Source organism: Beta vulgaris, chromosome 6 (genome assembly GCF_026745355.1).
Source record: "Beta vulgaris subsp. vulgaris cultivar EL10 chromosome 6, EL10.2, whole genome shotgun sequence".
Lineage (NCBI taxonomy): Eukaryota > Viridiplantae > Streptophyta > Magnoliopsida > Caryophyllales > Amaranthaceae > Beta > Beta vulgaris.
Window position 1 is genome coordinate 61590174 of NC_079207.1, and position 11408 is coordinate 61601581.

Sequence of the window (11408 nt, forward strand, 5' to 3'; positions counted from 1 at the left end):
ACAAAGACGCGAGCTTGGAGAACCGGAAAACCGATGAGGACTAAGGTGGCAACTAAAGTACAATGTAAAGGAATGACATAAGTTTCAAATTCTAAAGTGAGCATTCAAGAATTCTAACTCATAATGGAAGCACATAATTCTAAAGAGAGCATTCAAGAATTCTAACTCATAATCGAAACACATAATTCTAAAGTGAGTATTCAAGAAACTATACACTACACTAACTATACAAATTCAAATTCGTAAGCTACAAACATCCTAGATTCAATCTCAAAATTATTTCACATGTTTATCATGATTTGAATTCTAATTTTAACCCTTAACAAATATTAGAACTAAGATTATTCAAAACAACCCCCAAAAAAATTAAAATAACTTGAAAATACATAATTAATATACATTAATACAAAAAAATACAAAAAAAAAACCAAGAATTACATACATTGTCGGCGCTGGGACTGACGGCGGCAACTCAGTCCAAGCGGCAGCGGCACGACGGTGTAGAGAGAGAGCTGACGAAGTGGCAGGACAGAGAAGAGAGAGAGAGTGCCCTTCCTTACGAGAAAGAGACTCGCACGCACCGAGAAGAGTTGGAGTTAATGAGAAAAGTGTCGGAGATGATGGTGAGTTCGCGGAAAAAGCAATGTCGCCGGCGATTGTGAAGGAGCGTCGGCGATATAATAATGGCAGCAAGGAGTTTTCAGAAGGTGAGAGAGAAGCGAGTTTTTTTGCATGTAACTTGTGAAATAATATTGAGGGAGCGTCGGAAGGTCGCAGGAGAAGCGAAAGTCGCCGGCGAGAGTGAGGGAGCGCCGGTGAGTTTGAGCCAGGGTGTGTCGCAGGAGAGAGAAAAGGAGTGCAGCAGTTTGTATTGAGAATTAGGGCTTAAAAAAATGCCGTTAGGAAAATTCTAATAGTTTGGGCTAGGTAATTTGCGTCGGATGCTCTAGGGGGTGCGATGCACATAGCTCTTTTGCATCGCACCCCTCCCTTTGTGTGATGCAGATAGCCCTATCTTTTTACCCACCAAGATGCACCAATATGCGTCGCACTATGATTGTGTACGACGCAAAATGGTCAAATGCGTCGCATCTTAGGAGTGTGCGACGCATATTGGTCGTAGCTTGTGGCTGGGCCAAGGTATCTTGCGTCGTATACAGAGGTGCATGCGACGCAAATAGTGCTTGTGCGTCGTTTCCGCTTTTGTGCGACGCACTTGAAGGGACGCAAATCGTCCTTTTTCTACTAGTGGTATTTAATTTTTATTCCTTCTTTTGGGTCATGTAATGATACTAACGATTTTCATTTTTCTTACTCTTGTAAGTATAACTTTTTTTTTGATTTTATTTTTTCTAAGTTTAATAAATGTTTAAGACTAATTTATTTCATATTACCTTTTAACTCTTATTTAATATCTTTTGAGATGTTTGCAGGAACATATGACAAGCTTCTTAGAGAATTGAGTTGTTCCGCATTGGTGTACTAAACTTAAATGACAAACTCAATGCACGACAAAGCAATTATTGAGAAGCGAAATACAAATCTGCGCACCAGGTTGTGTCTCTCTTTTTCTTCCTTATTATATTTTTTTCTGCCTCTGTTAGCTGCATTTTTTTTTCAACTCTTTTCCCTTATTACCCTGGATGTTGAGTAGTACATTGAGGACGATGTTTATAATAAGTGTGGGGGAGAGGATTAAGCTTTGGATTGCTGGATTTGATGTATTGTTGTGATGCTGATATTAATTTGTATGAAGAACCAGGTCTAGAAAATGAGAAAATCTAATTAGATATGCGATATTTTAGGGGAGGTATTGTCAAAATTTGTGCAGAAATTTATAATTTTCATGTCTGATATTGATTTGGAGGCAAATTCCGGTAGCTTAATTTGGCTGAACAAAAAAATAAATAATAACAAGTTTTGAAATTGATTTTTTTTTTGTTTTTTTAAAAAAGTTTTTCTAATTTTGTTTCAAGCTAATGGGTTTTAATGTTGATTGATTCGGAGAATTGCATAGCACCATTATGTAAGTGTTTGGCAAGTAGGATGGACTGGTTATTTAAGATCTGATTGTGATTTACTTGGTGAATATCTATAACCATGGTGAGACCTTTTTAGCCTTTTAATAGACTAAAACATCTATATTAGTCTTTATTTTTTTCATGAGAGTGTGCGTTAGTTCCTGGTGATCTATAGATTCTTGAATTTGCATTGGTTTCTTCGAGACTACATTGAATCATGAGCATATATTAAAATGATAAAGACCTTTGTTTTTGTTAAAACACATTTAGCCTAAGCCACCTACATTATCGTATCTCTTTCTAAAAGCCCTCTGAACCATATGCATATTTCTTTTGTCTAAACCACATTACAAGCTTATAATCCTAAACATACGTCCTAACCAAAGCTTTGAGCTAGTGGAATATCATTTGGTGTTTGGAATATTATTTGTGAAGGGTATAATAATAATAAAAAAATTATTATTATTGAGGTGGTGTTTTATTATTCTATATCAATGGTTATTACGAGATTGTGAAAAAAAATTAAAGAAAAATGGTGAAAAAATATATGATATGTGATATGAAAAAAAAATTATGAAAATAAATAAATAATAATAAGTCAAATGTTTTCATTCAAAGCAAATGGAGCACAAGGAGATATAATGGTTACAAATTATTGGAGTTGGGTTATTTAGTAACATCTTATTAGAGTTGGAGTTTATTTGTTGGCTTCTCATTTATTTGGCTATGGAGTTATTGAATTATTATTCTACTAGCTTGTAAGCTTTTGAGCACCAATTTCTAAATACTTCATACCCTCTCATCTTAGCCTTACATTACAACCTTACTAAAGTCCTTTTAATTTTTGTATGCTCTATGTTTTCTCAGTAGTGGAGAATTAAACGATATGCAAATTTAAAGATGATATATTTCATTTCGAGTCGACCTTGTAGGTTTTGAGTGATAAATATTATACCCTAAACACATGAGTGATTATAATATTTTATTTTTATTTGCACAACTAAAGTGAGGGTTTGCCAAGTTAATTACTCAATTATTCAATTCTTGAATATAGTTGTGGTAAGACTGAGTGAAAACACTAATACATGAAGTACTATACTTTTGAAGAGTTGGTTGGTCTTTGGCTCATTGTTTGTGATGTCTAAACAATGTTTTTGAACTAAAATTATTTCTATAAATCTTATTGTGGTCTTTGTGAATTATACTAGAAATTGCCTGAAAAGTCGGTCAGTTGGAAAGTTAAAATTTATAATGACAGATAGATGCTACTATAATATAGTCCTACTTTGCTCGAGGACTAGCAAACCTTAAGTGTGGGGGAGTTGATAAGTCCTTATTTAATATATGATTTTAGCCCATTATATTACTCTTTAGTATAAGTTCTGAGACTTATAATAGGTTTTCTTCTTATATTGTAACGTTTTAAGATTTAAGTTACTTAAGTAGTAAAGTTGTAATAAAATATGAAAAATACACCAAATAAATTACTTGCTTGATTCTAGTATTACTTATACCTGCTAATTTGGTTTATTAATATTTATAACAGCCATTTATTGTTTATGACCTTATTGAATTAATTATTTATAGGTGAAAAAAATTTGCAAGAAAAAATAGAAAAGCAAACCTATCATACTAAAGCCCAAGAAGTTATAACCTTCACGCAACCAAGAAGAAATAAAAAGAAAGAAAGGAAAAAGGGGTTGTGAGCCCAAAAAAGAAGACAACACGTTTGGCAGCAACAACAATTGAATAAAACAAAAAGAAAACCTAAGACTAATAAATGGGGTTGCAGCATTGAGCACGCAGCAGCAGTACACAGGGAAAGAGTGGAAAAAAAGTCGGTAGGAATTAAAACAGAAGACAGAACACAGTAGCCACGAGATATACAGGGGACGAAGAACTGAGCCGCAGGAGGGGGACGAGAAGAGAGACGCCATCGTGGGAGCAAGGGCGTTTTATCTGATTCTTCAATCCGAATCTGAAGTTTCTTTCTCTCTTCTCTTAGTTTATGCTATTAAATTTTGTTAGTTACTATGCTTAATTTCAGATTTTCAGTTTCAGTCAGTTGCGTTAATTTAGTTTCTATGTCTAGCTAAATTTCCTTGTTATAGGACTAGATGTATTCTTTTATTTTTCTGTCAATGACCGAACTAAGTTGTTTGGATGGATTTATCTTTAATTGCAATTTGATAATCTTGGTTTATTTTCATATTGGATTATCAGTGAAAGTGAAAGTTCAATATTAGTTTATGGGATTATAAACGTCAAGTAGTATAATTTTAGGAATAGTTATACACTTGGGGTGGTCTTTTGCATGAATTTTTTGTTTGTAATGGGTTTTATTAATTGTTATGACCACGGAAGTAGGCGTAAGATTACTAAAATACACGTTTTCTACCTTGGAAGGGGAGATAATATATCATAGGAAGTTCGATCATTGCAATATAATAGCTTTTAAGCTTTTAATCCGACAACTAGTTCAATTTCATTGTACAAAGTAATTGGCGAAATCTAAGTCCTAGAACTATCTCTCTCATATTAGGTTATACTTATTATCCTACCCTTTTAGTGTTATAATTAGTTTAGTTCTTATTTTTAATAGTTTAGTTTATCACCATCATTCACTATTTCCGGATCGTCTAAATAATATTAGTATCTCTTAATTTAATTTGGTAGTTAATTATACCTCCTTGTGGGAAACGATATCTTGCTTACCCTATGTTTACTTTAATTGACCCGTACACTTGCGGTATTTTAAGGTACATTTAGGACCGACCAATACTGCAGGTGTACATGTCAACTAAAGTAAATATAGGGTAAGCAAGATATAGTTTCCCACAAGGAGGTCTATAATCAGCTACCAAATTAAGAAAATCTAACATTATCTAGACGATCCGGAAATAGTGAATGATGATTATAAACTAAACTACTAAAAATAAGAACTAAACTAATTCTAACTCTAAGAAGGGTCGGGTAATAGGTATAACCAAATATGAGAGAGATAGTTCTAAGTTTTGGGTTTTACCTTTTACTTCCTATAATGAGATCAAACTAGTTGTTAGGTTGAAAGAATATTGGGTTGAAATGATCGAACTTTCTATAATATATTATCTCCTCCTCCAAGGTAGAAAACGTGTATTTATACTAATCTTACGCCTACTTCCGTGGTCATAACAATTAATATAAACTCATTACGAACAAGAATTTCATATAAAGTACCACCCCAAGTGTATAACTATTTCTAAAATTATACTACTTGACGTTTAATAATCCCATCAACTAGTATTGAAATTTCACTTTCCTCTAATAATCCAAAATCTTAAACATATAATCAACTACCCAAATAAATTATGTGAAAACAAACCAAAATTATCAAATTGCAATTATAATAAATCAAACCCAAACAACAAATTCAATTCATTGATAGAAATATAAAAGACTACATTCTTAACTTAGAAAAAAGAAATTTAGCAAGACATAACAACTAAATCTATCTGTTTCTGTCTAGAAATTAAGGGTTATGATTCCTTTGCTTAGGGAGTACCGGGTCAGATTAGAATGTCCTGAGTCCAAAGTCCGTACGCCGGAATCCTGCAAAAGAAACGGTTAGACTGCCCCGGGGGTGGTTCCGGGATCGCCTCTCCGACGCTCAAGTCAGTGATCAAGCTTAGAGAGATAAAGTCTAGAGAGAGATGCTCTGGTTTGTTAGGTCAGAATTCAATACCTTCTCATTGATGAGGGGGTTGAGTATTTATAGTGCTGGGGATTTCCCAACTGTAGGCCAGCTGGGGGGCACTGACAGCTGGGATGCACCATCACAGGTGGGGCCCACTGGAGGTTCTAAGGCCTTTATTGGGCTGGATTATCCTTGGTAAGCTTAAACCAGGAAATAAGCCCAAACAATTAGCCCCACGCCAGGAATGGGAAATATCGAGGCCTTGCTGAAATATTTCCAGTTCGTGGCGGAACCTAGACAGTTTGGAACCCAGGTTGCCCTGCTTCTTAGGCAGGAAAGGAGGGCACGTGCCGACCCAGTCTCCTCAAGGGGGAGGGGTGGCTAGAGTGCCGACCCGGTCTCCTAAAGGAGAGGGGTGGCTTGAGTGCCGACCCGGTCTCCTCAAGGAGAGGGGTGGCTTGAGTGCCGACCCGGTCTCCTCGAGGAGAAGGGTGGCTTGAGTGCCGACCCGGTCTCCTAAAGGAGAGGGATGGCCTCAGTGCCGACCCGGTCTCCTCGAGGAGAAGGGTGGCTTGAGTGCCGACCCGGTATCCTAAAGGAGAGGGATGGCCTCAGTGCCGGCCCGGTCTCCCTTAGGAAAGGGGTGGCTTGAGTGCCGACCCGGTCTCCTCGAGGAGAAGGGTGGCTTGAGTGCCGACCCGGTCTCCTAAAGGAGAGGGATGGCCTCAGTGCCGACCCGGTCTCCCTTAGGAAAGGGATGGCTTGAGTGCCGACCCGGTCTCTTCAAGGAGAGGTGTGTTTGGTGTACGGCTCGGCCTAGGGACCAATGAGCCCCATGGTTGTCCGAGCCGGTATCCTCGTTCGCTTAGTCAGCCAAGGAGGGCCTACTTAGGCCGAGCCGGTTGGACGCGGCTCGGATGAGGGGCCAATGAGCCCCATGCTTGTCCGAGCCGGTGCCTGCTCTCGCTAAGTCAATCTGGGACTTAGGAGACTTACTCAACCAAGGAGGAGTGCCTCCAAGGGCTGAGCTAGGTGGACGCGGCTCGGATGAGGGGCCAATGAGCCCCATGCTTGTCCGAGCCGGTGCCTGCTCTCGCTAAGTCAATCTGGGACTTAGGAGACTTACCCAACCAAGGAGGAGTGCCTCCAAGGGCTGAGCTAGGTGGACGCGGCTCGGATGAGGGGCCAATGAGCCCCATGCTTGTCCGAGCCGGTGCCTGCTCTCGCTAAGTCAATCTGGGACTTAGGAGACTTACCAACCAAGGAGGAGTGCCTCCAAGGGCTGAGCTAGGTGGACGCGGCTCGGATGAGGGGCCAATGAGCCCCATGCTTGTCCGAGCCGGTGCCTGCTCTCGCTAAGTCAATCTGGGACTTAGGAGACTTACCCAACCAAGGAGGAGTGCCTCCAAGGGCTGAGCTAGGTGGACGCGGCTCGGATGAGGGGCCAATGAGCCCCATGCTTGTCCGAGCCGGTGCCTGCTCTCGCTAAGTCAATCTGGGACTTAGGAGACTTACTCACCAAGGAGGAGTGCCTCCAAGGGCTGAGCTAGGTGGACGCGGCTCGGATGAGGGGCCAATGAGCCCCATGCTTGTCCGAGCCGGTGCCTGCTCTCGCTAAGTCAATCTGGGACTTAGGAGACTTACCAACCAAGGAGGAGTGCCTCCAAGGGCTGAGCTAGGTGGACGCGGCTCGGATGAGGGGCCAATGAGCCCCATGCTTGTCCGAGCCGGTACCTAAGGTTTTGGACCACTGGCTGAGGCGACCGAGTGGGTAACCTTGAGCTGATGAACTGGCAATACTGAGCTGGTGAACTTAATAGCTTCTTGGGAACCCAAATGCCACGTGGCAACGGTGGATTATTGGGGTGCTTGAAAACATGGTGGCGATTCAACTTCTGGTTATTTATGACTTTTGTGACGATTGATATTCCGAGGGGTTGTGCCTTTTGAACAGTTTTGGGCAGTTGGGAGGCCCATTAAGGCGTTGAAGACACGAGGCCCGGTCCAAGAGGTGACGTGGAGCACGGGGACCGAGGACTTTGCCTATAAGTAGGGAGAGAGGGGAGAGTTTTTGTCACTTTTACAATTCTCTCTCTCTCTCTAACTCTGAGTTTTCTGCTCTCTCTCTCTCTACTTTAGAGCATTTTCTCTCTCTAAGTCCGAGCCCCATCTTCTTCGTCCGACCAGGTACGCCTTTGTTTTGCTTTTTTACTAAGTTTTTCTTCTCTTTCTTTTAATAAAATCGGCCGACCCCCTTCTGTTGATAAATAATGGGGAGCTCGTCCGAGTCAGTGACACCCCCTCCCTCACCTCCTTATAATTTAGCCGAGGAAGTGAGGGGTATGGGAATGGTTTTGGTGTCAACTTTAATAAGTTGCCCGGATCCCTCGGCAGTGCCTGAGGCGCTTTCCCTCCCAAGTACTCCTTCGCAAGCCGAGGAGGAGGAGGCCGAGGGTACCATCCCCCTACCCTGGGAGGTGTCCCTGGCCTATCCTTCTTCGAGGAGTTACTTAGACAAATATTTGTCTGATGGTGTAGTTAGGATAGCTATGCCAGGAGAGGAAGGCGAAGCTTCTACATCGGGTCGGCTCGCGTATCCCGAGATCGACCCCAAAGGCGGTCCGGGCGCCAAATTTCCACTTCCATCTTTAATAAGGGCCTTATTGGAGGATGCCCGAGGCCAAGCAGCGAAGTTCCAAATAAAGGACCCCTACATATTAGTCCGACCCGATGCTAGCCATACCATTCTGAGTCCGCCTCCTGGATGCACCGCCTTTTATTACAAGGCCATGGAGATGGGCTTAAGATTCCCGCTGACCCAGTTTGAGAAGGACATATTGAATGCCTACAACCTATGCTTGGGTCAGCTGTCTCCTAATTCGTGGGGCGGAATCTTGGCAGTCCAAGTAATATGTGATATCATTGGCGTCAGGCCGACCCTCACACTCTGGCGCCATTTGTACAAGCTCTATGAGATGCCAGCCGGGGATCACGGACCTGGGTGGTGGTGTTTCCAAGCTCGGCGAGGCTACCGAACCGTTCTTGACTTACCCACTTCTCAAAAGGGGTTTCGCCGGTGCTTTGCCTTCGTCTACTATGGGGGAGAATGGGGCATCCCGACCGTGCCTCCATCTGACGACCCAAATCACTGCCTCAACTTCAAAGTGCCCGAGCTGTCAGAAGACGAAGCCGTGGCCGCTATTTACTTTCAGTTGGAGGCTAAGATAGTAGATGGCGGTGAAGTTTTTGTGGCGGGGAACTGGCTCCCGAGCTGCAAACTCTTTAAAGATGAGCACTTCCTAGCCGCGTTCGGTCTGAGCCCGGCTTTTCCCAAGGGTAATCCGGCAAAAGGGGGTCCGGTTGACTTGTTTTCGCTTTTACTTGTTATATTTTGCTAACTGTGTTCTTGTTCCTTTCGCAGAAGCTTCCTTAGCTTACATAAAGGAAACTGACCAAGAGATGGCCGAACGACTGACCTCCGCTGCACTGAAGGCGGCTCGGATTAGGGCCGAGATGAAGGCCAACAAGATCAACAAGCCTTCTAAGCCAAAGGTGAGAACCCTCTCTTCCGACCCGGTTTGGCTTTAAGTTTTTCAATTTCTCACCATCTTTTAATGTGTTTTGCAGGATCCTTCCAACCCTAAACCGAGGAAGCGCAAAGAGCGCACTGAAGAGAGGGTGGAGATGACGGAAAAGGCCTTGGCGAAGGCCCGAGCCGAGCAGGAGGCTTCTGCAAAGAAGGCTAGAAAGGAGCCTTCCGTCGAGGTGAATAGTCCTCGACCCGAATCTGAAGGTGGGGGGACCCATGTCTCAGTCCATCCCTCAGATTTCGAGCCTGTTCGGAGTCCGGGGTACGTACCGGAGGCCTCTCACCCTTCTCCGGTGAGCGCTCTTTGTCCGAGGCGCCGGTCCGTTTACCAAATGTCCAAACGGACAAGAAGAAGAGGATCTCCGACGCACTGGAGATCCTATGTACTCAAACCGACCGAGACCACATCAACGAGGTCAACCAGAGGAATGAGTCGAGTGAGCTCTTCCGCTCTTGGATGGACGTAAGTGAATTTTCCTACGCCCTTTTACTTGCTTTTATTAGCCAACTCTAACTGTTTATTGTTTCGCAGTTTTCCATCCGAATGACTAAAGTGGCGAAGACCGGCTCGCCCTGGTACAGAGGTCTCGGACCTGAAGAGGCGGCTCGGAAGCACTTCGATGAGGTCTACCAGGCCAAGGAGCTAAGCGCTGGCCGAGCTCCGCTTGGAGGAGGCCAACAAAAAGATCGAGAAGGGCGAGGCGACCTGGAAGCAAGAGAGGGAGGATTGGCAGGTCGAAAGGACCAACCTTCTCTTGCCAAGGAAACGCTGAGTCCGCCAAAGCTACGGCCGAGACCAAGCAGGTCAGGCCGAGAAGGACTTGGAGGAGGTCCGGCTCAAACTCTCTCGGCCGAGGCTCAACTGAAAAAGCCCAAGCGGCCGTTTCTCGCTCTCAGGGGAATGGTTCAAGCGCTGGCAGAAGTCGGATGACTGTACCGATTTTGCGCCGACGTGGGCCAGTCTTCCCATAAGATGGGCGAGGACGAGGCGCTTGCTAGGCTTAAGGTAGCCTTTGCTGATTCCTGTCCCGAGGCCGACTGGAATTCAGTCTGGTCTCGCTACCAGGAGTTGGCCGATGCCGACGCAGCTGCGATCAAGGCCAAGTTGGCTGAAGAGATGAGCTCGGACAGCGATTCTGACTCTGACTCTGATGATGAAGGGGAAGATGCTGGTAGCACCGAGCCAGCTCCACCAGAGCAACCTGCCACTGGTCCTTCTACTTAGCTTCCTTAGGATTTTTATTTTCTTAGCTTTGGCCTTGTCGGCCCTTTTAGCTTTTTGCTTTCCGATCCACTGCTTTTGTAAACTCTTGGTTGTATTTTGCAACTTTCTATCAATTGGAATACAACTACTATTTTGCAACTTGTCATTTGTCGCATTTTTTCGTTATTTGCAATATTACAACATTCAAAGACAATAAACTGGTTAAGTTTTGCTTGCCTTTTTGTTCAAAATAATTAGACTGGTTAAGTCTTTTCATTTCTGGGGTTAAAACCGACTGGTACATGGACTGGTTAAGTCCGAGTTACAATTTGATTGCTTGCTAAACCGACCAGGTAGTCTGGCCTTACATCATGCCCCTAGTGCAAGTAACGAAAAGAAGTTACACATAGAATCTTTTGAGATTGTCTAGGTTCCAAGGCCGAGCCAGGGGACCCCTTCGGGAGATTCGAGTCGGAAGTCCCTGGCTTGATGATTTCCGTAACCTTGTAAGGGCCGTCCCAATTTGCCCCCAACTTCCCTTTGAGATGGGAAAGTCCAGTGGCTTCGACCTTTCGGACGACCCAGTCGCCTAGACTGATTGGCCGAGGCTTTACTCGGCGGTTAAATGCCTTTGATTCTTTGCTTGTACCGGATGGCTTGTAGCAAAGCATTGCCTCGGGTTTCTGGCAATAGGTCTAAGTTGATGGGCTTTTCTTCTTCATTTTGGTCGAACTCATAGAATGTCATCCGAGGGGAAGGAATTCCCACCTCGACCGGAAGGACAGCCTCGCTTCCATAGACCAAGCCGAAAGGGGAGTGCCCGTGGCTTCTTTACCGTTGTTCGAGCCGACCAGAGTACTCCAGGTAGGTCGTCTACCCATGCCCCTTTAGCGGCATCAAGGGACTTCTTGATACCCT

General features: G+C 43.7%; 1 protein-coding gene across 1 annotated transcript; it reads left to right on the forward strand.

The window, feature by feature from the left end:
• The first annotated feature begins 7461 nt into the window (after window positions 1–7461).
• LOC125498501 (uncharacterized) lies at window positions 7462–10217 on the forward strand. The gene is made up of 4 exons (XM_057395829.1): window positions 7462–9033; window positions 9119–9249; window positions 9325–9579; window positions 9819–10217. Exons 1-4 carry the CDS (start codon window positions 7968–7970, stop codon window positions 10215–10217), a joined length of 1851 nt encoding a protein of 616 aa, XP_057251812.1. The 5' UTR covers window positions 7462–7967.
• Window positions 10218–11408: the final 1191 nt, after the last annotated feature.